At 43.1% G+C, this 27,431-nt stretch overlaps 1 protein-coding gene across 1 annotated transcript; it reads left to right on the forward strand.

Moving 5' to 3' along the window:
• Nucleotides 1-1,241: 1,241 nt before the first annotated feature.
• kctd12b (potassium channel tetramerisation domain containing 12b) lies at nucleotides 1,242-15,943 on the forward strand. The gene is given in 11 exon segments (XM_037781151.1): nucleotides 1,242-2,322; nucleotides 2,324-2,347; nucleotides 2,349-2,483; nucleotides 2,486-2,575; nucleotides 2,577-2,702; nucleotides 2,704-2,790; nucleotides 2,792-3,013; nucleotides 3,015-3,040; nucleotides 3,195-3,284; nucleotides 5,465-5,625; nucleotides 14,932-15,943. Coding segments are annotated over 11 exon segments (1,659 nt in total). The 5' UTR covers nucleotides 1,242-2,193; the 3' UTR covers nucleotides 15,501-15,943.
• The last annotated feature ends 11,488 nt before the right edge of the window (nucleotides 15,944-27,431 follow it).

The raw sequence follows: 27,431 nt of genomic DNA on the forward strand, positions 1-27,431 counted from the left end.
TTGGAGACATTATTTCAATTTTCAGGAAGATTGTCAGACTTTATTACTACCAACCCTTTAAGCAGAATACACACTGTTAAGACTTTCCCAGTAAAATAACAGTAAAGAACTGGCAGCAGGGTTGCCTTTATGTTACTGTAAAATTAACATTATTATGCTGTCGATGAATTTACAGCTTTGTACTGTTATGAAAAATACAGTTTGAAGTTTATTAATTTCACAGTATTTTACAGTTAATTTACTGTTTCAAGATACATTATATAGCTGTTTTCACCTTTCTTTTATCATTATCTTACTGATTTGTTTTAATGCACTATTTAGGGTTGTATTTTTTACATACATTTTAATAAAACATTGTTTTTGCCTAAATGATAGACTTAGCAGGTTACAGACATAGGAATAGTCACACTAAATATAATTAAAGGCACTTGTTAGGAAAAAAGGCTTAATAGACTTGTTGAACGCGTTTCCCATAAATGTCTGTCTCTAGCTGCTACAAGCACAGAATGCAAACCATAACAACATGTGAGTGAAGAACATAAAGCTAATTCACTGATTTTACAATCATGTACAAAATGTACAAGCCTCACATGTGGCAGATCAGGGTCCCAGAATAAAAACTGTTACTGATGATACTTTAGACAGTTGATCAGCGTAAAGTGATGTTTTTAAGAATGCATTATAGTTCAGTTAAAAAACGCCTATGAGCGTAAATTTACAGGTTTTCTTTTGTATTAACAGTAAAGCACTGTTTTTAGCATAACAGGTTAAATAACCTGTTGAAATCCTGCTGTAAATTAACAGCAATTGTTTACAGTGGCAGCTAGAGACATACATTTTTGGGAAAAGTGTCAACAAGGCTATTATAGCCTTTTTCCTAACAAGTGCCTTTAATTGTATTTAGCGTGACTATTCCTATGTCTGTAACCTGCTAAGTCTATTCATCTAGGCAAAAAAATAATGTTTATTAAAATGTATGTACAATCTAAATAGTGCATTAAAACAAATCAGTAAGATAATGTAAAGAAAGGTGGAAAAACAGCTATACAATGTATCTTTAAACAGTAAATTAACTGTAAAATACTGTGAAATTAATAAACTTCAAACTGTATTTTTCATTACAGTACAAAGCTGTAAATTTCAGCGACAGTATAATAATGTTAATTTTACAGTAACATAAAGGCAACCCTGCTGCCAGTTCTTTACTGTTATTTTACTGGGTACAGTGTATGAATGAATAAATTATAGGAAAAACTCCCAAAAAAAATGAGGCTCCTTTAAATGGATTAAGTGGCTTTACGTATTATTTGGAGACATTATTTCAATTTTCGGGAAGATAGTCAGACTTTATTACTGCCACCCTTTTAAGCAGATATACAGTAACTCCTCTCCACACTGAGGATGAACAGGAGATTCTGACCCGGATCACAGCAGCAGAGAGAGGCGCGTCACCGAGCAGTAGGCGTGTCTAACCGCAGAGACTACGGCTGGATCCTCCGGTACGTTGCAGCACAGTTTACCGTCTGAGACCACAGAGAGAGAGAAGAGAGGAGCCAGCAGCTGACGGAGCGCACAGTATTGGAAGCGCCAAGTGATGGAAAGCTCTGAGATCTTTCTATACTTCTTCCTCTCCTCTCACTACTTCGGGCACCATCCTCCTCATCTCGTGGATTTACTCGTACGGTGTACCCACGAGCTCTCCAACTATGGATTGTGTTAGTGAAGTTGGGCCACCTGATCCGGTTTGCGCCAGGAGGAAAGACCGAACAACATTAGAAGTCGTTATGGACAGTTGTGCAAAAAAAAATCGCGCATTTCCTGCTCAGAGGACTACTAGTGTCCAAAAGCAGCATTTCCATCTCTGGATATCTATTTGCGCGTAAAGGAACGGGACGATACCAGCTCCTGCTGATCTCCTCTATCTGCGCTATGTTTTAGTCACAATGGGAGCATGCTGTAGTTAGGATAGAGGGCTGTGCTTGTTAGACTGCTTTGCTTTGCTCTGATGTGAGAGTAGCTGCCAGCTTTTATTGCGCGCATACCAATTTGTGCGCTGCAGCAGCAGGACCTGCCAATCTGACAACAGGCAACAGGCCTCATCGACCACTGTGGAAATCATTTTTTTTCTTGTCATTTGAAACTTTCACTACTAGAGTTTTTTTTTTTAAAGGTGCCCTGTGAGTCAAAGAAGTCATGGCTTTACCAGATAGTGGCATATCCGGTGAGGAGGTCCCCTTCCCAGAGATCATAGAGCTCAATGTTGGTGGCCAGGTGTACATCACGCGCTACTCACCCCTCACTAGTGTGCCAGAGTCACTGCTGGTGGGAGATGTTCAGTCCGGGAAGTCCCTAAAGGTTGGGCCAGGGACACTAAAGGTCGCTTCTTTGTGGACCGCGAGTGGCTTCCTGTTCCCGGTAGCATCTTGGACTACATGCGGGACCAGCAGCTCGTCCTACCAGATCACTTCCCGGAGCGAGGGGCGTCTACAGAGGGGAGGCCGAGTTCTTCAACCTACCGGAGCTCGTCAAGCTCTGGCGCCCAAAAATGAGCAAGCAGAACTCCCTCGGCGACGAGGGGGTGTCAAAGCGACCCGGAGGACTCCTCGCCCTGATCGAAGCGGCCCGTAACCTCGGATCCCTGGCCGCCGCGGCCGCCCGCCTGCGCCAGCCTGGTGCCCGGCACCATGGATGGCAAACGGTCCGGGTTTCATCACCATCGGCTACCGAGGTTCGTACACCTTGGGCCGCGACAGCCACACCGATGCCAAATTCCGCCGGGTGGCGCGGATCCATGGTGTGCGGGAAGACCTCCCTGGCCAAAGAGGTGTTCGGGGAGACGCTGAACGAGAGCCGTGACCCCGACCGACCCCCCGAGCGCTACACGTCCCGCTACTAGCTCAAGTTCACCTTCCTGGAGCAGGCCTTCGACAAGCTGGCCGACGCGGGCTTCCACATGGTGGCCTGTAACTCCACGGGAACCTGCGCCTTTGCCCATGAGCAGACGGACGACAAGGATCTGGACCAGCTACACTGAATATGTGTTCTAACCGTGAGTGAGACTTTGTTCCCCCCCGGTCCCCCACAACCCTGTCTCCAAGTGCCCCCCCTTCCAGCCATGTCCTCCTCTCATATGATGGCTCCTGCACCAGTAGATGTACCGTAGATGGTTGTGCACCCTCCATCTCTCTCTGCAGCCTCCAGCTTGTATCCTATGAACAGCTGCTGCTCCGACTCTTCATACCTTCTCTGCAGATACCCCAGATCCTTTTCCCCCTCATCCTCAGGTCCAGCTTTTTTGCCCCTCGCTTAAAACCTCCATCTAGTCGTAGTCCTCAACCACAGCAAACCTCCCACAGCCTTCCCTGCCGAGACTGATACCTTCTATGTACTATTTCCCTTTTGTACTCTATATATTGCATCTGCCTTAGGTGAAGCACAATACTGTATCCAAGAGCTAATTTTGTTAAACAAGCTGCCCTGGTGTGTCTGTATGACTATTAAAGCAGTCATAGGGCATAAAGGGAAAGGGCTTCGTGATGTACAGTGCTGTACTACTTCGAGCAGATCGGACTCTCCTCCTGCTCCTCTGAACGAAAAAATTACCAAATAATTGGACGTCTTATCAGCCTTGAGGTGACGTGAGCAGCCCAAGCCAAGAAAAAGAAGTGTAACACAAAAAAAAAAAATCCTTCTTCTTAAATGTGTCCAGTACCATGTGGTTGGGAACGTGCCATATACAGTATCTGTTCAGTTGTTGCTATGAATGAATGGATAATAAGTAGATTGTAGGTGTGTGGAGCTTCAAGCTGCAGGGCTTTGATACAACCAGGATGAAGCTCAAGTATCTCAAGAGATCTCGTAGACAGAAAGAAAGGTTGCCACATGAGGTGTGTGTATTGATTGTGCTATATGGAGCTTTCAGTATTTTAATCACCCACGCTGGGAGAGGAGATGGAAGGTGTTACATCACTCACGGGCAACCATTGCTCCTTTTTTTTGTGCTTCTTTGACATTTCTTTGCTCAAATACATATTTAAGAGCATTTTTAAAGTGACTTCGTGGGACAGGCCATGACTTCATGTTTTATCTCCTCCCAAAAAAGAAAAAAAAATGTGGTAGTCACCTTGAGCGGATCACGTTTTGAGTGTTCTGTAAACAATAATGTTATTCTTAATACTCAGTTCGGTATTAGTTTTAAGCTGTTGCATATTTGATGATCGCTCTCACTTGCTGTAAAGCGAACACGCCGCAAGAAAGGAGGGGGATTACGCTGCAGACAGCCAAAGCCAATGTTTTTCTCACCATTGTAGCAAGGGCCTGTGATGGCAGTTATAAAGAAGTTATAGAGAAAGAGGGTCCGTTTTCAGATACAGCCTCAGGACAGGTCTGCACATCATATACCTCAGACTAAAACAGAAAATTGAAGGCATGAAGTTTGACGTGAAAATGCAGACAAAGTTAGGAAAAATGTCTCAAAACGAGATTATGAATAAGAGGGTTGAATATAAGGTGGAGTTGAGGAAACAGCCATCGAGGCAGTTGCAGTGCAGGATTTCTCTCCTGAGGTGTCAAGGCTGTAGTTTTGGCAGAGCGTCTGACAGTGACAATAAATGTACTCTGAAATGTCTAGAAACCGCAATGTTGTGTTTCAGTGTGGATAAGTGCTGTTGACACCTGAGTCAATATGTTAGACCCTCTGCAGTGTGTCGCTGCAGGGCTTATACACAACACTGAAATTAAAAGTGTTCAGCAAAAAAAGCAAACTGATTGTGAAATAAAAGATGTTTTTCTTTCTATCCGGGGTTGTATTTTCCATTCATTCCTCGCTGAATGACGAACCACGAGCAAAGTGGTACATGCCCTCACATTAGCGTAGTTTAAATTTTTTATTTGCTGCCACAATGCAACTCAATCACAAGATAATTAATTCAAATTTTCATCTCGGCATTTCCCCATTCAAGGAAATGTCCTTGGACATACTTGTATTAAATGTTCAACACTGTAACCCTCAGGCCCATCTCTCCCTCATCCTTCCATCTGCTTCTCCACTTTTTTTCCCTCTTTTTTCTCAAGCAGTTGACCAGAAAACAGAGCCAGGATAGAAATGAGGACACCATAACAGCCTCTTTTAAAAGCACCTTACAAAAACCTTATGTTGTTACCAATAATTGACCCAATTACTACATAAAAAATCTTGATCAGACCTAAAATCCAGACTGTGAAAGCTGTATAGGCTTCACAAGATTAGAGCTGGTTAGAGTGGCATAATGTACACTGGAAACACAACCAGGGTTGTGTTTATGTAGGTGAGGCGGTGTATATAACTTCACCAAGAGATTATCACGACGCTAATTAGCTTAGTATGAGACCTCTAAACCTGATCTCGGTCTGGCCTAGATAAAAAGCATGGCTGATGAGCTTCACAAAAAACTGCTGAAAAATTTATGTGGCTGCCTTCCTGAAAAACAGATTTTTTCTTTCTGTTGTTGCGGTCTGGAACGCATGACGAATCCCTCAGAGGCATACCGCGCCTGCAGTGTCTCTTCAGCCCCCCAAAAAACACCGTCACAGGCAGCATTCCTCACGTCTCTGTGCGCCTGCAAGCCTCCCATGCAGATCGGGAAGGTCGTCATTAGCACAAGCATGGAGAGAACGCGCCTCATGTGGTGAAATTTCAAGCCATCGGTGTCCTAAACACTCGCTCTTTACCTCCACGAGTCGCCTGGAGACGCAACATTCAACACAGATGTGTGAGGTCCAACAGGCCAGGCTGTGATGAATGCTGCTGGTTATTTTCTTCTTCTTTTTATTTTTAAAAGTTCTGTTGTGAAAATTGTAGGCACGCCTGTCTCGTGTGCCAAACAAGAAGAAGCAGTTGTGTCACCGGTGGTATCCCTGTTCTATCCAGCAGAGTGCTACAATAAGATATTTTACCATGAAATTTTGCTTCTCTGTCTTTGGAAAACAAATCCAAATAGCAGATTGCATTATTTGCTCACCACACAGCAACAATCAAATCTAAAGAAATCCTTTTATTCTTGTGTTCCTACCACGAGGTTTGAAGTTTAATGCAATTTCTCAGCGAACTTCATTGCAATTCATTATTAAACTCAAAGTGCAAGGCAAAAATGAAAAACGCCCTGAGAGCACAAGACTGTTCTCTCTACCTCGAGGCAGTGATTTGACCCGTGTTGTTGCGGTCGCTATTGTCACCGTAGGCGCTCTACATGGCAACACGCCTCGGCTCAGTCTGCTTTCATCCCCTTGTCCTCGTAGCCAGCTGGGTCATCGCTTCCCCCTATTTAGGAAAAAGAAAGGAAGGGAGCAGAGGAGAGCAGGAACGGAAGCACGTCAAAGGGGATAAGGGAAAATGGGGGCAAGGAAGCAGAGAAGACAGACAGTCAGGATAACCTGGTGGAAAGCTGGATGAGAGTGGGAGAGTGTTTAAACTGGTGTTCTCATCTTATCTCTCTTCCTGAACAGCATGAAATGTCCTGTTATTCAGAGAGGTGCTGGACCATCCTGACCAAACAAAGCCCTCACTGGACCATGCTGTAATGTGTTCCTCTGTGGCCTGTCTGTGCTCCATCAACAATCACAGAGAGATTCAGTTACAACCAGACAGATATAGAATCCACAGGATTACTCAGTATGGTTGGGATTAAAGGGGACCTATTATGCTTTTGTGCTTTTTCCCCTTTCATTGAGTGTGTTATATAGTTTTTTGAACACACAAATACTGCTCCTGAAACTGACTGAAATGCCCCGCTTGAAGTCACGCCTTTCTTCTGTAACGTGGTGATGTCACCAAGTAACACATTTGCATAATACCTGCGTATAGCGGCTAGTTGGTGTGACCTCAAACAAGTTAGTTAGAGCGGATTTACAGCCGGTATGAGAAAAGTAAAGCGTTTTTGAACATTAAAGCATGCAAACATGTTCTAGTCGAAATAAGGGCTGTCAATCGATTCAAATATTTAATCGCGGATCCATTAATCGCAAATTAATCACACATTTTTAATCTGTTCAAAATGTTCCCCTTAAGAGAGATTTGTTAAGTATTTAATATTCTTATCAACATGGGAGTGGGCAAATATGCTTGCTTTATGCAAATGTATGTATATATTTATTATTGTAAATCAATTAACAACACAAACAATGACAGATATTGTCCAGAAACCCTCACAGGTACTGGCGTTTAGCGTAAAAAATATGCTCAAATCATAAACATGGCAAACTGCAGCCCAACAGGCAACAACAGCTGTCAGTGTGTCAGTGTGCTGACTTCACTATGACTTGCCCCAAACTGCATGTGATTATCATAAAGTGTTCATGTCTGTAAAGGGGAGACTCGTGGGTACTGATAGAACCCATTTTCATTCACATATCTTGAGGTCAGAGGTCAAGGGACCCCTTTGAAAATGGTCATGTGAGTTTTTCCTCGCCAAAATTTACCGCAAGTTTGGAGCCTTATTTAACCTCCTTCACGACAAGCTAGTATGACATGGTTGGTACTAATGGATTCCTTCGGTTTTGTAGTTTCATTTGATACCAGTATCATCACACTAGCTTTATTTTTTTTATTTGAGGTTACTTTGACAGCCATGATAAACCCAACATACAAGTATGCACCTGAAAATCATCATTATACACAAATTCAGGCATAATAAGTCCTCTTTAAGTATTGATTCGTGGTGTGATTATATCAAAGAAATGGGGAAAATTTATATTTTCCAACAGAAACAAAAATAACATTTTCTTTCTCATAAGCTGTGCTTTAAAATTGACTATGACCTGCCAGGTTTCCCAGACTGCATCCTCTTTTATGAGTAGGACATACACCGTATGAGTTGGAGTGACAACACACAGCGCCACAATGAGTCATTTTAATCAACATCTTACACTGAGGTACTATCAGATGCTGCTGTTTCTGCTCATTCAGCTGCAACCATCTGTGGCTCTGCGCTTGTTTATGTCTTCTCTGCTCCGACGCCCTTGTCTACTCTTGATCTGTGTGCCAGTATATTTTTTGGCTTGTTTTGATTTTGTGCTTATGTGGATATTTGGCACATCATGAGTGTTTGGGCTTCTGCGTTGGGTTGGTATGGGAGGCCACGCGGGGGCAATGAACTAGGTGCACTCCCCTGTCTCACCAATATGCTGAGCAGGCAGTTTGGCCTCTCTAAACACATACAAACACACATGCACAGAGGGAGGGAAGTTGCTAGGAGAAGAAGCGCAACAACTCCTCTCCTGTGCGAGAGGCTAATGACTCGGAGCTGTGAGGTTTCAGATCTAATTGGCTGCCTTCTTTTCACTCTTCTTTGCGATCAGTTAAAAAGGCCTTAGCAGGCAAACAAGCCATTTGCCTCCCTCACGCTCTCTTGACGGCGATAAAACAGGAGAAGTCCACGCTCAGTATCGCAAAGCATTGTTGCTGCTAATTACCTGGGAGTAGCAGTTGGCCAATAAGATCATGTAATGGGGAACTGGAGAGAGCGCGCACCAGCCTGAGGCCTACTGTTTTCTCCATCAATATGTGACGTGTGTGTGCATGTTGTTTGTTCATTTGCGCATGTACATGTACGTGAGCTTGAGCCCTGCTGTGTTTTGTCCTTGACGCCAACACGGTTCACCCATGCTGCCATGGAGCCGAGCCAATATGTAACAGAGTACAGTATAGTGCTGGCTCCTGGTATCTTTAGCTCATTGTGTGTTGGGTTATTTATAGTGGAGCCCGGCATGGATCAGATGTTGTACCGTCACTGCGCTGTTCTCTCCTCCAGCATGGGTACACATGCTCCAACTACCCCTCCTCCTCCTCCTCTTCACGTCTCCTGCAGAGAAAAGCTATCGCGAAAACATATTGGCACCGAACTCCATCAAGGGAGGTCAGGGGGTAGCCATACCCAAAGGGGGAGTTAACAGGGGACGCGTTCTAGAAGCTGAAAAGGAGCAGATTAGGTCACGAGTGGTGTACAGTATTGTATCTCTGTAACTGTAACTCTCTCGATCTCTGTCTCTTAATTATTCTCCTTGACTTCACAATCTTTTCTTTTCTCTTTAAAGCTCCAAGACACAGAAAGAATAACTGCAGAGGAGAGTACGAGGGATGTGTGGAAATACAAAGCAGCAGCAGGATGGGGAATGAGGGAGCATGAAATTAGTTGAAGGGAGCGAGTCGGAGTTTCAAGTTGTAGGATTAAAAAGGAAAGCGGCAGAGAGGAGAACTCAAGTGGCAAAAGTTCCTCATAGACTGGTACGAAAGAGACTGTAAAATAATGTGAAGATGAGAGTGGGGCAGGAGCTGTTCGAAAGGAAAACGAGGTCAAGAGGAGAGAGAAAACGGGAAATAGCAGATTGGGCAAAGTGAGGTGGAAGATGAGGCAATAACTGACTAAGGAAACAGTTGGAAGACAGTTTGAACTTCCTATAGACTCAGTTGCTTGCTGGCATTTGAAATATGTAGGCCTAAACTGTTTCATTACAAATAACATATTCATTTTGCAACTAAAATAATAATGGATGGATTAAAGGGCTTCCAAACACTGGTCCAGGAGTCCAACATATTGAAAGGGATGTACTAATGACGTTTTCTTGGCTCGTGATTCCTATTAGGTCCCTGCTCATACAGAGTCTAATGCATATATATTTTTTGTATGTTTTGTTTACTTTATTCCTAAACAACACAGTTGCACGGTACAGCAAACAAACATAAAATGTCTTCATTAAAAACTCCACAAAGTGATGACAATATGGGTTCATTGTAAGGAGGATTGTAAATTATTAATTGATATACAAGGGTGTTTTTATGCTCTTGTTTGAAGGGCTATTAGAAGGGATTTATTGTTGTTTTTATCTATGGTTTTATTTTAGTGGTATATATATATCCTATGTTTTAGGTAATCAGCGTTGGTTCACTAGGATTGGTACCCTGTTTCATGTTTGAACTTTAGACCTTGGTGCTTTTATGTATTTGTGCCCAGAGGCCCATTGTCTCATAATCTGTTTATAGTTTATCTCTTTGCAAATGAATGTCTCAAGATGGCAAATTACTGCAGTCTGATGAGCTTTAATTGCATGCCATCAATCACTGACGGAGGGAAAAAGTCATACTTATTATGTGTCATATTTATTGAGTGTCTATTTGCACCCGGCTGAGAATAGTCACAAGGCACCTATGGGGTGATTAAAACCCGGTAAAAGTAGTAGTAATATAATGAGTGATAAAGTACATGCAAGGAGTAGGTTATGAATGGGTCAAAACTTTCATCCTACAGACTGGGGTTTTAGTCTATTTTTCACTAGTTTACTTGTTATTTTCTGTTTTTTAAAATGATTATTTTCAGTTTTCAGTCACATTTTGGTTAGATCTAGGCATAAAACTACGTGGTTAGGTTTAGGAAAAATAAACATTCAGTACATATACACATAAAGTATCTAATCTGTGCCCGGGTTGGGTGCAAATAGCACTGTTGGCTACGGACAGCTGGGTGCTTATCTCTGCCATGCTTTATACACCTAGGTGTAAATAGCCACATTGGCTATTAAGCCCCTTGTGCAAATAGCATTGTTGGCTACTGACACCTGGGTGCTAATACCATCTGCCTCTATTATGCTGAAGAGTTTTTTAAATACATTTTTGGAATGACAAGTTTAGCATCTACTAGTTATAACAAAGCATTCCATGTCATGTATTTAATTATATAGTTACTTATAATAATCTCATAACAGATACACAGTACATCAGTGTGGTGAAAACAGTGTGAAAGGGCCGTGAGCAAGATACATCCGATCAGCAGTCACTATGTTTTCTGCTGATCGGATGTATCTTGCTTTAAGCAGCGAGTTGTAAATTGTGTCTGTTGTTGCGACGGGATTCACCTCAGCCATCTGGAGATTTGGGTTCTAATCTGCCCCTCTAATTATCAGTAATCTGCACAGGCAGGCAGGCTTGTCCTTGGTGCTGCAGTCCTGAGGCAGGGTTGCACCGTGGCTGAAAACCAGGAAAGGAGTGGAGAAGCAGGTGGCAGGGGAGCCTGCGGGCCTCTGGCAGGGGGATGAGGGGTGCCAGGACGGGCTTTAGGGTGCTTAGGCAGGCTGGTTACAGGCTGTGGTAGCCAGGCAGCAGCTCATGGGAAGATAAAGAGGCGGCACGTGGAGCAGGCGAATCAGCATTTGGATCAAACGCAGCAAGTTTGTGCAAGTCTGCAAAAATAAAATTCATACAATAGACTGTTTCACACGCCCAAAAGAATTGAAAAACTTTATATGCCAGTTAATTATTGATGACTTGGTTTCTCCCGCCTCTGTCCTCTAACCTCTACTCCCTTTTTTAGCTTTTCTTACTTGGCAGCAGCTCCCAGGTCTCCAGCTGTTTGTGTCACGCATTTCCTCCACATTATGTAGATTGACAGATATGTAATTGCTCAGAGACTTGTGAGTACACTCCAGTGATTTTTGATATGGGCGACTGTGCTCACGCCGTCAGTCAGTAGAATACGGTGTTACCATGTCTGATTACGCCCCCGTTTGCTCTGAATCAGAGAGGAAAGACAATGAATGAGAAGACAGTAGGTGGCGAGGCCCGCTCCGTCATTAGGCGCCATTTCACAAAGCAGATGTTGGATATTTGAGCTGAATACGAGGTCATTAGATATAAAACATGCTGTAATTGCCAAAACTATGTAGCGTGAGCTCCCTCTAGAACAGCAGGATGTAGCCATATGTACAACTACACACTCCTCGCAGTCTGAGAGACATTACTATGCATTTGCATAGCTGTGGCTCTTGCACATCATTGTGGTGTTACCATGGTGATGATGCTGTCCTCTTGTTTGCCCATCTCCCCATCCCCAGGTCGCGACACCTGTCAGTGGCCACAGTGAATTTTAAAAAGTACCCACAGGCTGAACGACCTGGTCATATTCAAGGTGGCAGCTGATGTATTAATTTTTAAACCACTTTATCGTACATTCATACATTGTTATGGATTAAAGTTTACTGAGATTACACTATTCAAGTAAGGAAATATAAACTACAATGATACTGCAGTTATTTTAGAACAAAAAGGTAAACAAACCAAAGCAAACACCAAGGATACTGTATATATTTATTTTTATTTCAGTTTGACCTCAATATGAAAGCAATTCCTGAATGTTTACTTAAGGTTTGGATGATAATACTATCTGAATTTTCAACAGATAATGCAGTGTGTATTTCAAAACCTTGTCATGCTTTCATTTAGTCATGCTGTAAGAATACACAGTGTGCTATGATTGGAGTAAAATATAAAGATTCGGTTGGGGGGAAAAGACAACATTAGACACCGTAGATGAGACATTTTGTGGCGGAGAGGTGCTAAACCCTGGCAACAGTGACACATTAGAGTTGCTAATAGCAGTAATGATGGCAACGGAGCAATGTGTCACACTGAACAGATGGGAGAGACTGAGAGAGAGAGGCAGTGGAGAGAGAGAAGAGGATGTGTGAGAAAGTGCTTTGGCTTTTTGCATACATCCCTGGAGAAGTGGCCCGGGGAAACGGGTTGAGTGCTCTCTTTCGCTGTTCTCCTCCACAAGGCTTAGTGGTGGTGGAGGAAAAGCATGGAGCCCATCCCCCAGTGGATTATTCCTTCGACACTGCTAAGCCCCCATACTCCCACGTCCAGGCGGCCCTCAAACACATGTATTCATTATGAGAGACATTGAATGCACTCAATACACAAACACACACACAGTGGTGAACATGTACCCGCCAAACCCCTCCCTACCCTACATCTTTCTTTTCTTTCTCAATGTCTTTATCTGTCCTTCTTTCAAATGCCAGTACATGCCCAGAATATAACGACAGACACACACACACACATCTGCCTGCATACACACACACATACAAAACATCCACACCTACACATACAGTACGCATGCACGAGATTATGCATGCATGCACAAACACACAGGAGACTTGCTCTCACACACACAGGCTAGTGCACTTTCTGTCGCACGTTCTCATACACACACACACACACACACACTTGTATTCAGGTATTGAGAAAGCCAAGGCAGTGGGAGAATATTCTGTGCCGCCTCCGTTTGACACAAGCAGCTTTTCCTGTTATATAAGACGAGTTACCGTGACGATGAGCCCCGTTGCAGGAAAGAGTGCAGGGCCTTGTGCGTCTTCGTGTGTCGTATTGCATATTGTACCTGTATATGTCTGCATGAGAGGCTGCGAGACAGAATAGCGGTTCATATGTATTTCCATATAGCATGTACTGCATGCAGCTGCCTCATAGTGAGAGTGCAGCATGTGTGACTATATGCCGTGCATGAGCAGTATACACACGCAGGACTGCCATTGATTTGGTGTAAGATCAAACTCATGTGGATGAATTTAAAAAATGTTTTTGTCTTTGAGTTTTTTTCTGTCCCGATTATTTTTCTGAAAGTTCGGCGCCCACATTGAAATACCACAACGAAATACCACAACAATCATCTCAGATCTCTTGTTTTCTCTTTGCATTATTTCCTCCAGAGGCTTTTTGAAATGCTGTTTATTGTTCACAGATCATGAAGACCACAGGAAGTCAAAAAGAGAGCATGAGAATGCGTTACAATCACACATTACTGTATGATTTTGGATGTTTTCCCAATACTACAACACAAAAAGGGGCAATTTTGAACTATGGTGTGTTCTCCGTGGTCAAAAACCCAGGATTAGTATGAAAAGGAAGGCCAAAAAGAAAGACAAAAGATGCATTTTGAAGTGTATCCGCTTTAGTGTGGACATGGGCTACGTTTTCTGTGACTTATTCAGACAATCTGAGGCTGAGTACCGTCATGTAGACAGTAAAACTCAAAGGAAAGAGAAAAAAATAGGCTGTTTTTAAGGAGAGAGGCGACAATTCAAAATGGTTGATGGGTTTTCAAATATCAAGAGGTGCAGAATGTGCATGTGCCACTCCAACTATTCGGAGAAGTCACACCACAGCAACCTCCTCTCTGTCCTCACACAGAGATGAGATGGAAAATCAACATACCGTGAAAAAAGGCTTGTGGAGCTTCAGTCAGGAGGTCTCACGCCATCCGTTCAGTCACAGTGTTCTTACATCCAAGCGAAGGTAAAAGGGAAGGCTGAAATTAAATGAAACTGTCCTCCACTCTCCTTATCTCTCATTTCCTTTCCTCTCCTGCTGAGCTCCTTTCTCTGCTAATTTCTGTTTCCATAATGCTCCCACACGCTCTTGTGCCAGCGTGTGTTTACTTTTGTACTCTTGGAGACAATAACTGTAAAGCTCAAATCTGAGGTGCTTGTTCCTGTGCCAGCCGCACACTACTGACACACTTTGATAAGGCAAACAAAAAGAAAGCTAAATGTAATCAAAATGCTGTGTGAAGCCACACAGAATATTTTAAAGGTAGGCTAATGAATTAAGGTCTTAAATATTAGTTAAGACCTTTAAAGGAATAATTTAACATTTTGGGAAATGCGTATTGGCTATCACGCCGAGAGTTTGTTGAGAAGATTGATACCACTCTCGAATGTCTGTATGGTAAATATAAAGCAGTATAGCTAGCAGCGGGTTATCTTAGCTTAGCACAAGTTAGAAATATGCCTACCAGCACATGTAAAGCTCACCGATTAACACATTATATCTTAATCTCTACACAATCAATACAAGAAAACATGTGGTTTTAAGGGGAGTTGCATGCTGGACCAGTTTAACCATCTGCCTAACACTAAGCTAAGCTAAACGCCGGCTGGCTCTAGCTTCATATTTGCTGTACAGAGTGGTATTGATCTTCCCATTTAAATGTCATCAAGAAAAATAATATGCATATTTCCCAAAACGACGAACTACTCCTTTAAGTAATTGTGAATAAAATGCAAATTTCCCAGACTTTAATCTGTTATTCTTTCTTCTTGCTGCAGGTGGCTCATCTGTGATTTCCAAGACAACGACCTTTGACCCCCCAGCTCTCATTGAAGTGGTGACCTCTTACCCTGACCCTGCTCATACTGGATCAGCCACAGCGGAGCTCAGCAGCACCAGCCGAACCCAAAGCCTTCCAGAAAGCAGCTGCACCCCAACACTGGACATACGAAACCCGATGTCCCTGGACTCTCCTCCTCCTCCTCCTCTAACACCTCCTCTTCCTCCTCCACCTCCTCCCGCTGCAGACAGCCTCGACCTCCCGCCTCTGTCGCCTCCACCTCTGCCATTACCCAAACCTTTTTCTACCTGCAGTCCCTCGACGCCGCCTCCTGCCGAGAGCCCCCAGCGCCCGACCACCCTCAACCTAAAGACGCTGCCGCGGCCATCCATCAGGGAGAATGGCGGTCCTCCGCCGGCGTTGGATGAGGAAGAGGAGGAGAAGAAGATGCTGGAGGAGGATCTGAAAAAATGCATTGAGGACTTCAAAAAGATCCGCTTGCCCAGAGAGTTTCCAGATCGCAAGAGGCACTGGCAAAGTGACTTGCTCAAGAAGTACAACGCGTAGAACGCTTTCCTGTGGACAAACTTGACGTAGATTTTATAACGCGGTGGAGTCCTGATTTACATTCACATTGCTCTGAGTCAGAAAGTTTACTTAAACCTCTAATGTAGTAGCTTTTGCATGTCAACAGAACTAAATTGTTTAATTGTAGTGCTTAGCAATCACACACACACACCATTAAAACACTGAGATTTGTCTTTTCCCATCATAAAAACAACATCCCTTTAGAGATTGTTAGTGACACTTCTTTTTTCCAAACAGCTATTTGGAGACATTAAAAAATTATTTTCACTCAGTCAAAGGATAATATGTAATGTCGGTAATTAGAGATTTCTGCCCTGCTCTCTGTTCTGTATCCACTGATCAAGCAACTGGAAAATGTTAGCTAAGTGTGAACATTTTAGGCATTTGACCTTGCTGATGCAAAATAAAAGAAAGAAGTGAAATCTCTGGTGCTAATCATCTAAAATATCTCACCTCATCAATATTAACCGTGCGACTTCAAAGCCTTTCTTCTCCTCTCCGCCTGCGATTCAAAAGCTCTGCAGTTTGGTTCATTTTGTGATTACATTATCTCCAAGCCAGCAATGGAAAGAATTCAGAGGGAGACTGTGGCGTACCGGGAAGCAAAGCGTAATTACAGACGGCCAGCATGTGGAATAATAATGACAATAATGACTACACGAACCAGCTGCACAGTGCCATTTGTTCCTCTATCTGCACTGCATAAAATGTTCATCCATGCAGCTTCACTAATGAATTACCAGGTGTGTGTATGTGTACCTGGTTCTAGTCCTTATTATGGGATAAGTCACAATAAAATGAAAAATGACTTGTCATTTATCTTTTCAGTCACCTTGTGAACTAATTCTCAACATCATATTCACCCACTTCAAGCATTAGTTTAACATTGTGGGAAATATGCTTACTCTTTTTCTTACCAAGAGTTAAAAGCAAAGATCGCCGTCGCACTCACGTCTCTGCGTTAAAGCCTCCGAACACCCACACTGGTGATTTCAGTTAATCTGATTGATTAGACCTCATCTCAGGACTGTGCTGGTATGTAGGCGATGTTGATTGACATCTCCCTGAGTCTCCTGTTAGCTCTGTTGCACCTGTTAAGGCAGGACAAATTACGCATTTATCATTCTTATTGGTAAATAAAGATTTGTGAGCTAATAGATTCCCTTCAACCTTCAACCTGAGCAGAGGTCTAATCAGCCAGAATAACTGAAAACACCTGTGTGGGTGTTCAGAGGCTTTAAGTACGGAGCTGGACCCAGGAGGAGGTTAGCTTAACCTAGCATAAAAACTGGAAACAGGCTAATGGCTAGCCTCGCTCTGTCCAAAGTTTTTTTTTTTTTTAAAAGATGCCTACCAGCACCTCTGAAGCTTACTAGTTACATGTAATATCTAATAACCCAAACCCAAACAACTACTATTTGTGGTGGCAGTTATGTTCTGTAACTGTTTCTTGGAGAACAATGGCCGGCCGCAGTGACTTGTAACCATAGACTGTATATAAGAAATGGACGTAGTCACTGTGATGTCATCCATTGGTTTGTGAACTGCCATTTCGAAGCCTCGAGTTCGGCATTTCGGCCATCGCCATCTTGGTTTCTGGCCATTGCCATGCTGTTTTTTTTTTTGTTTTTTTGCAAATACAACCAAAGGCTTTCCTGAACTGAAACACACTGTGAAAGGATTAAAGTTCGAAGACGAAAACACGGACAATTCCCAGACCGGACAACGCTCTGGCAGCGACCTGTCAATCACAAAGTAACCACGCACAAAAGCATACCCTGCTTTATGGTCTATTTGACTCTAAATGGGACCATAATTTACTAAATGAACATCATGCTGTATTGAAGAAGACTTGAAACTAGCGATTGAGACCATAAATTCATGTTTACAATGTAAAAGTGAGAAGTTGGCTCATTTTCTCATAGACTTCTATACAATCAGACTTCTTTTTGCAACCAGAGGAGTCGCCCCCTGCTGGCTATTAGAAAGAATGCAAGTTTAAGGCACTTCCGCATTGGCTTCACTTTTCAGACCCGGAGGTTGCCCACTACTTGTAACACCCTCAAAAACCACAAGTTGTTGTTTCTGTTAGTGTTTGCTAAGCTAATTGTCTCCTGGCTCTAGCGCCATAATGGATAGACATGATAGTTCGATCAATTTTATCATGCAACTCTCCCCAAGAAAGTATATTCAATTAATTTTTTAGTCCTTTCTTCTACATAGGTTTCCAGGACAAAACATTGTGTCAAACAAACCTGTACCCACCTTAACCTCAAAAGATCATTTTTGATCATCTAACCTTTGTGTTTCCACCAGCCACTAGAAATAATAACTGAAGCAAGAGACCATCAAATTGCTGTTTCTTTGTGATTTGCACAAACATCCATGTGTAATTTTGTCTCCATTAAGTTTCCAGAGCAACAACTATGGCCCAGACCCTCAACCACACTCGTAGATGAATAGAGTGCTGACTTATTGAATGCAGCCTTAGAGATGTTTTGTTTTCTCATTGTGTGTGTTTTGGTCATTTTATTTTCTCCATCTGTCTCATTTGAACTGAGCACAACCAAAGTCCAACCTGCCGCTCTGCCAATTTGATCGTAATGACCCCGGTGGCCGTCCACAGCATCTCGGGTTAGAAGTCCTAATGATGTTGTCTTATCCAGAGCTTTCTATCAGCACCGTGCCTCCAGCCTGATGCAGTTCAGCTCTCCGTCGCCCTGGGTTAATATTGAGGTTAAGACATTAATCCCCAAGTGTTGGCTGAGAGGCAAGTTTTATCTTGTTAAACATCAGACAAATAGAATAGTTTTATCAGGCACGCTGGTAACCACTGAGGAGAAACAGAGATATCCTCTTGCTCTGAGAAGAGGATTAGCAACAGATTAGGGTTTGTCACAAAGCATCTCTAAACAGCAGGCTATTCCTCTCACAAACTACACGACAGCGACAATTTATACCATCCAGTCAGTCTTCGCTGAGACATCTCACACCGTCATCAACACCGTCTCCAACTGGCTGCCGATTGCTGAGAAATCCATATAAGAGATTCGACTTTGCAGCTCATTAGAGAGTATTGCCTCATCAGCTCCTTTTCTCGTACTTCTCATCTTTCAGCATTGGCTTGGACGGCGACAGTTCGCTGGCCAGGCTCCCGGGCTCGCGGGAGTGTCGTCAGAGCGCGCCTGAGTCAGGATGCATGCAGGGGATTGAAACAACAAGTCTTCCCCGACTTAAAATTCCTGTTTACTGTAGCAGAAGCTGCACAGTCTGCTGTGTTGGAGTCCTGTTAGACAAAACACACATCCCTGTCCAAAACCAGTCCTTGATTTGCATTTGGGCCTCTCCATAGGAATCCATTCGATTCTCAATTCTCTTTCACCTTTTGTCTTTTTATTTTTTTTTATTTAAATAACCCTCTGAAGCTGGCCTTTTGACTTATTATGGATGCACTATGAGGATTTGAGCTCTGAAGTCGATAGGCTCAGCCGTTCAACAAAGGGAATGCTTCTGCTTTGAAATGAAGAGGTAAAGCAGTCTAGTGGGAACGCAACTGACAGAGAAACATTCTTTGACAGAATATTTAAGCACGAGAGATCAACCCTACGAATTGTAGCGGCGGAGATTATCACTGGACAGAGGTGGAGTTAACCACGAGGTTTGTCTTTAAAGTCACTTTCAATAAAGTTTCCACTGGATTGGCTCCCAGGGCACAGACGACAAGATCTAAATGAAGCACTTCCCCTTATGAACGACAGTGCTGGATCCAAGGCCAAGACTGTGACTAAATAGTTTCTGTGTCACCCATTAAAATTGCAGATTCAATACATAGGTAATAGGTAATGCCCTATTGACCAGAGTATAGCCGTCAGCAAGAACAGGCTGTCAAAGGAAACCTGCCAAAAGACATCCCGGACACAGTCCTCCATCTTTCTTCCCCCAAATGTATCCGTTTTGCCTTTTGCTGACACACAGGGCGCCTCGCATTTGCATGAAAGAGCACCTTGCAGATTTATTTCGAATGGCCAGCAATACATTAGCATCTCATTTCTTCGGGGCACGAGTTATCTTCAGCACCGTCGGCCTCCTGACAATTAAAGCTCAGCTGCAAGTGATCCTCGTAAAATACGGCACCGCAGCGAGGGGTCATGGGATATTTTAGTTGTTCGGCAGTCAGGAAGAGTTTCACACTTAAAGATAAACTTTGTATGCAAGCAGTACGTATGTGCTAATGGAACGTGGCTTTGGGAAAGATAAGAGAACTGAGGCCTAATTATCACGCCTGAAATGGGAGAGCAGAGCAGGCAGTCAAGCTGTCTGACACACTCACAGGTTCATAGTGGTGTAAAAATTTAGCAGCCTGCAGTTTTCTCATTATACGAGGTCTGGTGTGACCAACTGCTTTGTTATAATTATTCTTAGAGGTGATTCACTACTAAGCTGTTATGAGTAGAACGTATGGGGAGTAAAGATAAAAACGTTCATTTACATCCATTCTTCTTTTTTTTTTTACAACTGAGTAATGCAATACTTCAGTTACTGCAAAGTCAAATTTTAACACTTTATTCAAGTTAAAGCCAATCTGAATTTGATTAGTGTTTCAGGATGCACAGTCTGATTTGATCTTGTGGATGCTCCTCAAAGGTGCAGCAATGCATAACCTTTCTTTTTTATTTAAATGCAAAGTGTGTAGTATTTGGCGGCATCTAGTGGTGTGGTTGCAGATTGCAACCAACTGAGTACTCCTCCGCTTACTCCTCCCTTTCCAAGACTGCTGTAACGTAAGCCGCCGAGTGCAAAACCGTGGTAACACCGTTCACCTCGCTCAGAGGCCATCCTTACCATAATAACACTACTTTAGGGGAAATGGTCAGACGGCGGCTGGCGTGTCGGAGAACTACAGTGGCCTCCAGGTAACGTAAAAACATGAAAGTCTCTCTCTAGAGCCAGTGTTTGGTTTGTCTGTTCTGGGCTACTGTAGAAACATGGCAGAGCAACATGGTGAAACCCGCTCCCTATGTAGATATGAAGGACTCATTCTTAGCTAACGAAAACACAACAATTCTTAGTCTCAGGTTAAGAATATTATATTCCATTTCTGCTAATAGATCCCTGAAATGTTACACACTGTTCCTTTAAAAAAGTAGCATGGCTAGAGTCGCTGGGAAAATAGATCGGCTGACAGCAAAACAGTTTTCTCTTTACAGCAGGCCACATACAGTAAATCATGTTAAGGGGATGTAAATTCATAAAAATAAAAGCATCAACAACCACACATCCTTCCAGGCGTTAAACTGATTATGTACACTCAGGTTATTGTGGACCTCTGATTACTTTAAATCGTGTACGTGCGTTAAGCAAACTGTTACCTTAATCCTGTTATTTACATTATGTTATGCCTTTGAATGCAAATGTGAAATGTCCGAGTGTGTGTGTGTATGGCCTCAAATGTGTGCATGTGAAAGTGCACGAACAAAAGCTGTGAAAATGCAACTTGCCCGTGCAAAATGTGCAAACCCGTCCACACATTAATCGTCAACCAGAGTGGCTCGTTGCTGTGGGAAACATGTGCTTGCACATAAATGTTCTTTAAACAATTGCATGCTATTTAATGGAGAGCAGCGCTGGCTCTCCCCGGAGGCCGTCCGTGCAATCAGCAGGAGACACACGCTCTGGAGAGAGAGAGAGGCAGTGAGGAGGAGAGGAGGGCCTGAGAGAATGTGTCAGACTCTGTTCACAGCTTTTCCATTTCCATCATTAAAACCTGGGGCCTAATCCTGCAGCTACTTTAATCTCCTAATTCTGCACCCCTTTCTCTCTACATGCACACTCCTCTTCCATTCTCTCTCTCTCTCTCTCTCCCTCGCTGATTTAAAATCACGCCTTTCCATAGATTCAGAAAGCTTTCAGAGCCCCTCCACCACACATACACACTTCCAGTATTCCAATAGGGTCACTTTACTTGCTTTTAAATCCTTTACATGAATTTGCCTCCGTTTGATAAGTGAGCATGGAGAGGTTTTCATTTCTGCCGTCTCGGCGATCCTTGTCAGCCCCCTGAATGTGATTAATGGTATGTAAGAGGATAGACAGTGGCATCATGGGTAGTGCTGTATAATGGCGGGGGGGAAGCAGGCATGTGGAGATGAGCGGTAGCGTGAAGTAAATGGAAACATTAGATGACTTGATTAGCAAGCATCACATGAAAGAGTGAGTATGTGGGATGGTGCGGCAGATGGCCCGATAGTCCGATCTGCGAGCCAAGTGCCTGGCCCGCTACTTTTCTCTGTGGAAAATATGACATGGCCTGTCTGAACGCGAGCAGGCACAGTGCCTTGTTGCTGTTTTGCAGAGCGTGATTGGAACGGCCTCTATTTGGGAATTATAACATCCCAAATATAGACACAAATGTCAAACAAGCTAAGCCTTCTGCGGGAGAATATTTATAAGAACTTGTAATAATGTTATAACCACCCGGCACATCATTTGAATTGATTAAGATTCAGCCACGTCATTTTAACAGTCGACCCGAGCTGCAAATCACTGCACTGTGTTCCACGTTATTCTCTCTGCCTTTTGCAGATAGCTGCATTTTTATTCACAGCAACAGGTGTCCTGCTGACACGTTACCCTGCAGGCCATCTGCTGTCAACGCGGAGAGGAGAGGAGCGGGGCGGTGAATGCAGCTTGGCGTGTGAGTTTAATCTACAGCATCAGAGCCGTCTGGTTGGTGATGTCCTCTGACTGGTCCCGTCTCTCTCTCTCTCTCTCTCTGAGGTCTATGAACTACAGGGATGGTAATTCAGTGGAATCGTGCTGGTGAGCTGTAGAGATATCACTGCGCCGTGTACCGCGCACCAATGAGGCGAGGCATCCTGCTACTGGAGCTGCTTCTTGATGTTTTCGTTGAGGTGAATTTTAAGCAGTATTAAAAATATACGGTATGTTTGATGGCAGGAGACAGAGGCGTGCCTCGCTGATGTTGTTTTGAGCAGCAGGAATTCTGCTGATGATAATGATGTCAATGACGTACAAAGACATCTGTGGAAAAACATCTGTACAAACAAGATGCACAATATTCCTGTATTCGCCAAAGTGTATTTTATTATAAACAAACATTATAATGATGACCCTTTGACACAAAGGCTTGACCACTTGAAGTTGTGCTTAAAAAACCTCCATAGCACACAGTACTAGCAAGGGAAAAGACTCCGGAGAGAAAGCTGCCTTTTAAACACCAATTAGCCCTTAATCCTACTTGACATGACGTCACCTTTAATGGCATTTTTAAGAGCGTTAAACCTCACCTGCAGGTCCCTCGTTAACTGCGGTCTTATCTGTCATCCAGCGACAACACAAACAATCCTCAGTGCATAATGAGCAGATAAGTAAGTAAGTAAGTAAGTAGGCCTACACGACAAAATGCGTAACACTAACTTGAGGAGAAAGGAAGATTCTGGGAAAATAATTTTTAATGAGTTTGTTGAAAACTAAATTATCATCAGAAGATTTCTTTGCCAGCATTAAACCGAATTTGCATGACAAGTGTTTCTTTCTGATCTTAGCCAACAAGTTCCATCTGTAACAAACATCAAACTCCGTGCCGTCATCTGTAAGTACACTGTAGCATCCCACACAAATCCATAATCATTCTTTTCTTCATTAACTACTCATATATTCCTATGCTGGGAAATGTTTCTTGCTCATAAAACAAAAGAAAGCAGCATTAAAATATGGAAATACTGTACATTTCAATTGTTATTGTTTTTTAAAAAGCAGAATTCATGCATTGTTTATGTGGCCTTGGACAGGTCGGCCCACATATTTTGGAAACAAACAATAGAAAAAGCAAGAGATAGAAAAAGTAGTCTCAGTGGATGCTGACCTTATTGTCTGTAAATCCCCAGTGTGCAACGCTGACATTATTAAAACCATTATTGAAAGATTTCCCATCGAAATGTCAGAGGCTTTGAAGCTCTTGCACTACAGGGACCGGTGTAGCTGTCATTACCTGATGTCTTTATTTTATTTTTTCATAGGAAGGGAGGGGAAATTTGAGTCACTTATTATTTATTGAATCATTATTTTACCGGGAAGTACTGCAGGACCAAATGCGCTTTTTGACTCATTTAGCACAGAGAGGAAAAATGAAGATTATTCGCCTCTTCGGGGAACGAGGAGGAGATAAAATAAAAAACTCAGAATTGCAAATGATTCAGGGACTCAGGCAGCAAACAGACAACATTAAACAACAAACAACATTACCATTAACAATGGGGCCAGGGAGGCTTTGAATACTGGGCTTGGAAAAAAGCTGCAAAGCAGCACTGTTTCTGGCTGAGGAGGAGTTGTGGTGCACTGGGAGCAGATAGTAGTTTCCTTGGCCCTACGCTCCCGCTGTGTCAGCCTGAGTCACTGTGCTCTCCTGGCATTGTGTACTGCTGAGGAAGCTCCTCAACGCACCGAGGCTGTACATCATCATCAGTCCCTACGTATACTGTGTGTGTATGTGTGTCTTGTCTGCGGATCTCTCTCGAGACCCGACAAACTCCTGAGCAACAAACAAACACACTGCAGCAACAACAGAGTCCCCCCGCTGCTCACAAATAAACCAGGAACATCGTTGGCTTCGTTCCTCTTTGCATTCAAAATGCACTCGCACTCGCTGGCAAACTGCCAGTCACACACTACACCACACCACAAGTTCACACCTCAAAAAACTACTCACAAAATATACTTTACTTAGTGCTTTGTTAAAATGTTATAGTGGCTATAATTCATATATTAATATCAACAAAGGATGAAATTACATCTTATTTGAAAGGGGTCACTCATATGCCGAATTTCCCCTGCATGGTACGACTCGTCTCGACTCGACTCGCTTTTGATGCCAGGTACTTTGCTCGATTTTGTTTTCCACTGCAGATAGTACACCCTCAATATAGGCAGGATTCTTAGCTGATCATAGTGATACTGCATGAAACTGCCGTGATCCTCTTTATCTTCAACGCGACACAAACACAGTGTGTTCTCGCTGGATCCTTTCATCAGCGACCAAACAGAGGAACGGCTGTATACTTCATCTATTGACGTTTGGTTTTGCAGGTTGCCATTTTTTTAAATATGGGTCGAGTGAATACAAAAATTGTGGTCGTTATTGATCGTAACTTAGCTATTTAAAAATAGCAGGTTTGCGCAGGATGTTTCGTGTGGCGCAAATGGCAATTTTAGTACCGATTCTCTTTGTGGTCTGCAGTTTTTTAACTCTACCTTTTAGTATCGGCTCAGCTCGCTTGGAATCTTGACCGAGGTGGTACCGAAAAAGTACCAGATATTATCCACAACTTTTGCCAATGAAAAACCAAAAAAGAACGGTTCCAAGTGAGTCGAGTCAAGCTGTGCCGTCTCATGCAGTGGAAATGAGGCACAAACCCCCAGAGAATTATCACCCAACTCTGCAGTTCCCCTCACCTCTAGAAGCATTTCAGCATCTTTTAGCAAATTGTTTTGTTTTTTCTGGCACGACTTTACTGTTATGGTTCACTCACAATGCTCTCATCAACGTTTTTTTCCATTTTCAGCTAAAAAGATGAGATAAATCCATTATATGCTACTTGCACAGCAGCAAAGGGCAGACAGGCAACATTAGCGGCAAGCTGGTGAATATAGTTTAGCATTAGCAGCCAACAAACCAGATAGCTCCCTCAGAAGATGGGGGAGACCAAAACCAGAGCTAAAAGGAGAGTAGATATTGGACTTACCACGACTCTAAATGAATGCTAATGTTTCTCTGTTTCTGCTTGTGCAAATGTGTAAATAGACGAAGAACAAATTTTAACGTAAAGCCTGTGTTAGGGACCAAAAGTCAAGATATCTTGAGCTGTGCTGCATCGATTCTAACAATTTTTTTAAGTCTCTTTTGAGCCCCCCCACTTATTAAGTCGTTGGGATACCCCTTTTAGTAACTGTAGATTTCCTTTGAGAGTTCTGCCAAATATGTTGATGTGCATGGTTAGAGTGCAGGCACAAAGAGATTAAGATTGACAGTGTTGCAGAGCACGTGACAGTGACTGGCATGTGATCATAGTTTTGCTTGCGAATGTCTTTTCTAATTCCAGCAGTAGCAGCAGCAGCCTCTCTCTAAGGTGGCCTCTCATCTTATTAAGGTGCCTAAGGAATAATTACCTCTAAATTAATTGCCAGGGAAGAACAATGCACTTCAGAGCGGACTGCTCTTGTGTCATCCATTATGTATAGGCCCTCTGACGGCTTTGAAGTGATCATCATCACTGCTGTATTCTTCTCCCAGAGTTTTGTGAAGTCTCTATTATGGCCCGTGGCTGTGTCTCTGTCTCCAACAAATCAAGGTGAGCAGAGAGAGCGCTCTCCCCTGCAGCCACGGCTAATACAATGTACAGACAGAATTCAATTAAAAAACGCCACTAACAGAACACGTCGGAGTTATTGAGATTTAATCAGTCTGTCGCACTGAAACACTCTAGCTGAATGCAACCAATTAATGGGAGGCAGAATTAATGGATTAATGGAGAGCTGAAAGAGCAAAATGCTAATTCCTGCCGGTTACCCCCCAACATATTCTCAGGACTGCATTTAGAGCTTTTGTATTGTTGTAAACCTCCAAATGGGAATGCATTTGAGATTTAGCTTGTCAGCTTTTTTAGCCCGCATTCAAGCACACACTTTAACGCACAAATCCTGAGTTTACTCGAGATAATGAACACAACAAACGATCCACATTTGAGGGTTCATACCAGGTTACGGTAAAAAATGAACTACCTGGTTGTTGTTGTTGTACAAAAACTGCAAGCGTATTTTTGTACACCTCTGCAAAGCAGGCAACTGCCCCAGGCCCCAGACTCCAGGGGGCCCCAAAGACTCCACTGATCCCGCCATGATTACAAGTCATTTCTGCTGTATGTTGATTCACTGCAGTTAAGGACTCAGGCTGTCTGAGGGGCAGGGGCGAAAAAAAATAAAAACAACACCAGCTGCATGTGGTGGGGCACAAGCGTAGAAAGTTTTTCTAGGGCAGCCTATATGGCACTGCATCATGTATTCTCCATTTTAAGACCAACCTAGAGGGCACTTTATCATGTTTTCTCCACAGGAAGGCCATCCAAGAGGGCACTTTATCTTGTTTTCCCTTCTGAAAGAGCACCGTATAGGGCCCTTTATCATGTGTTCTCCACTGGAAGGACACTCTAGATGGCTCTTTATCTTGTTTTCTACACAGGAAGGCCATCCAAGAGGACCCTTTATCTTATTTTCTCCACTGGAAGGACACTCTAGAGGGCACTTTATCTTGTCTTCTCTACTGGATGAGCACCGTATAGGGCCCTTTATCATGTTTTCTCCACTGGAAGGACACTCTAGATGGCTCTTTATCTTGTTTTCTCCACAGGAAGGCCATCCAAGAGGGCCCTTTATCATGTTTTCTCCACTGGAAAGACACTCTAGATGGCACTTTATCTTGTTTTCTCCACTTTATCATGTTTTATCTAGCATAGGGGCATCCAAGAGGGCAGTTTTGCTGCGTCCACCAGTGCCAGGGGGCCCCAAAAACTCCAGGTTCACTATGTGTCACTTGTTTTTTGGTTATTTATTTAATGTTTTTTGGTTATCATAGGGCCCGTGGAGCTCCCTAATCCAGTCATGATTAAGTCATTTCTGCTGTATGTTGGTTCACACTCTAGATTCAGCATGGCTGATGGAACCAGCATGAAACAAATAGGCAAAGAGCTAAATATTGAAAGAAAGCACAGAGAGTTTTAGTTATTTTATGATGTCTTTTTACTTTATTCATCAGTCCTTTGTCCCGGTTGTTGTACTCCTGTTGACAGTCATGCCCCCAATATGCTCAGTCAAACTGTGATGCTGGAATATTACAAT

Source organism: Sebastes umbrosus, chromosome 9, assembly GCF_015220745.1.
Source record: "Sebastes umbrosus isolate fSebUmb1 chromosome 9, fSebUmb1.pri, whole genome shotgun sequence".
NCBI classification, from domain to species: domain Eukaryota; kingdom Metazoa; phylum Chordata; class Actinopteri; order Perciformes; family Sebastidae; genus Sebastes; species Sebastes umbrosus.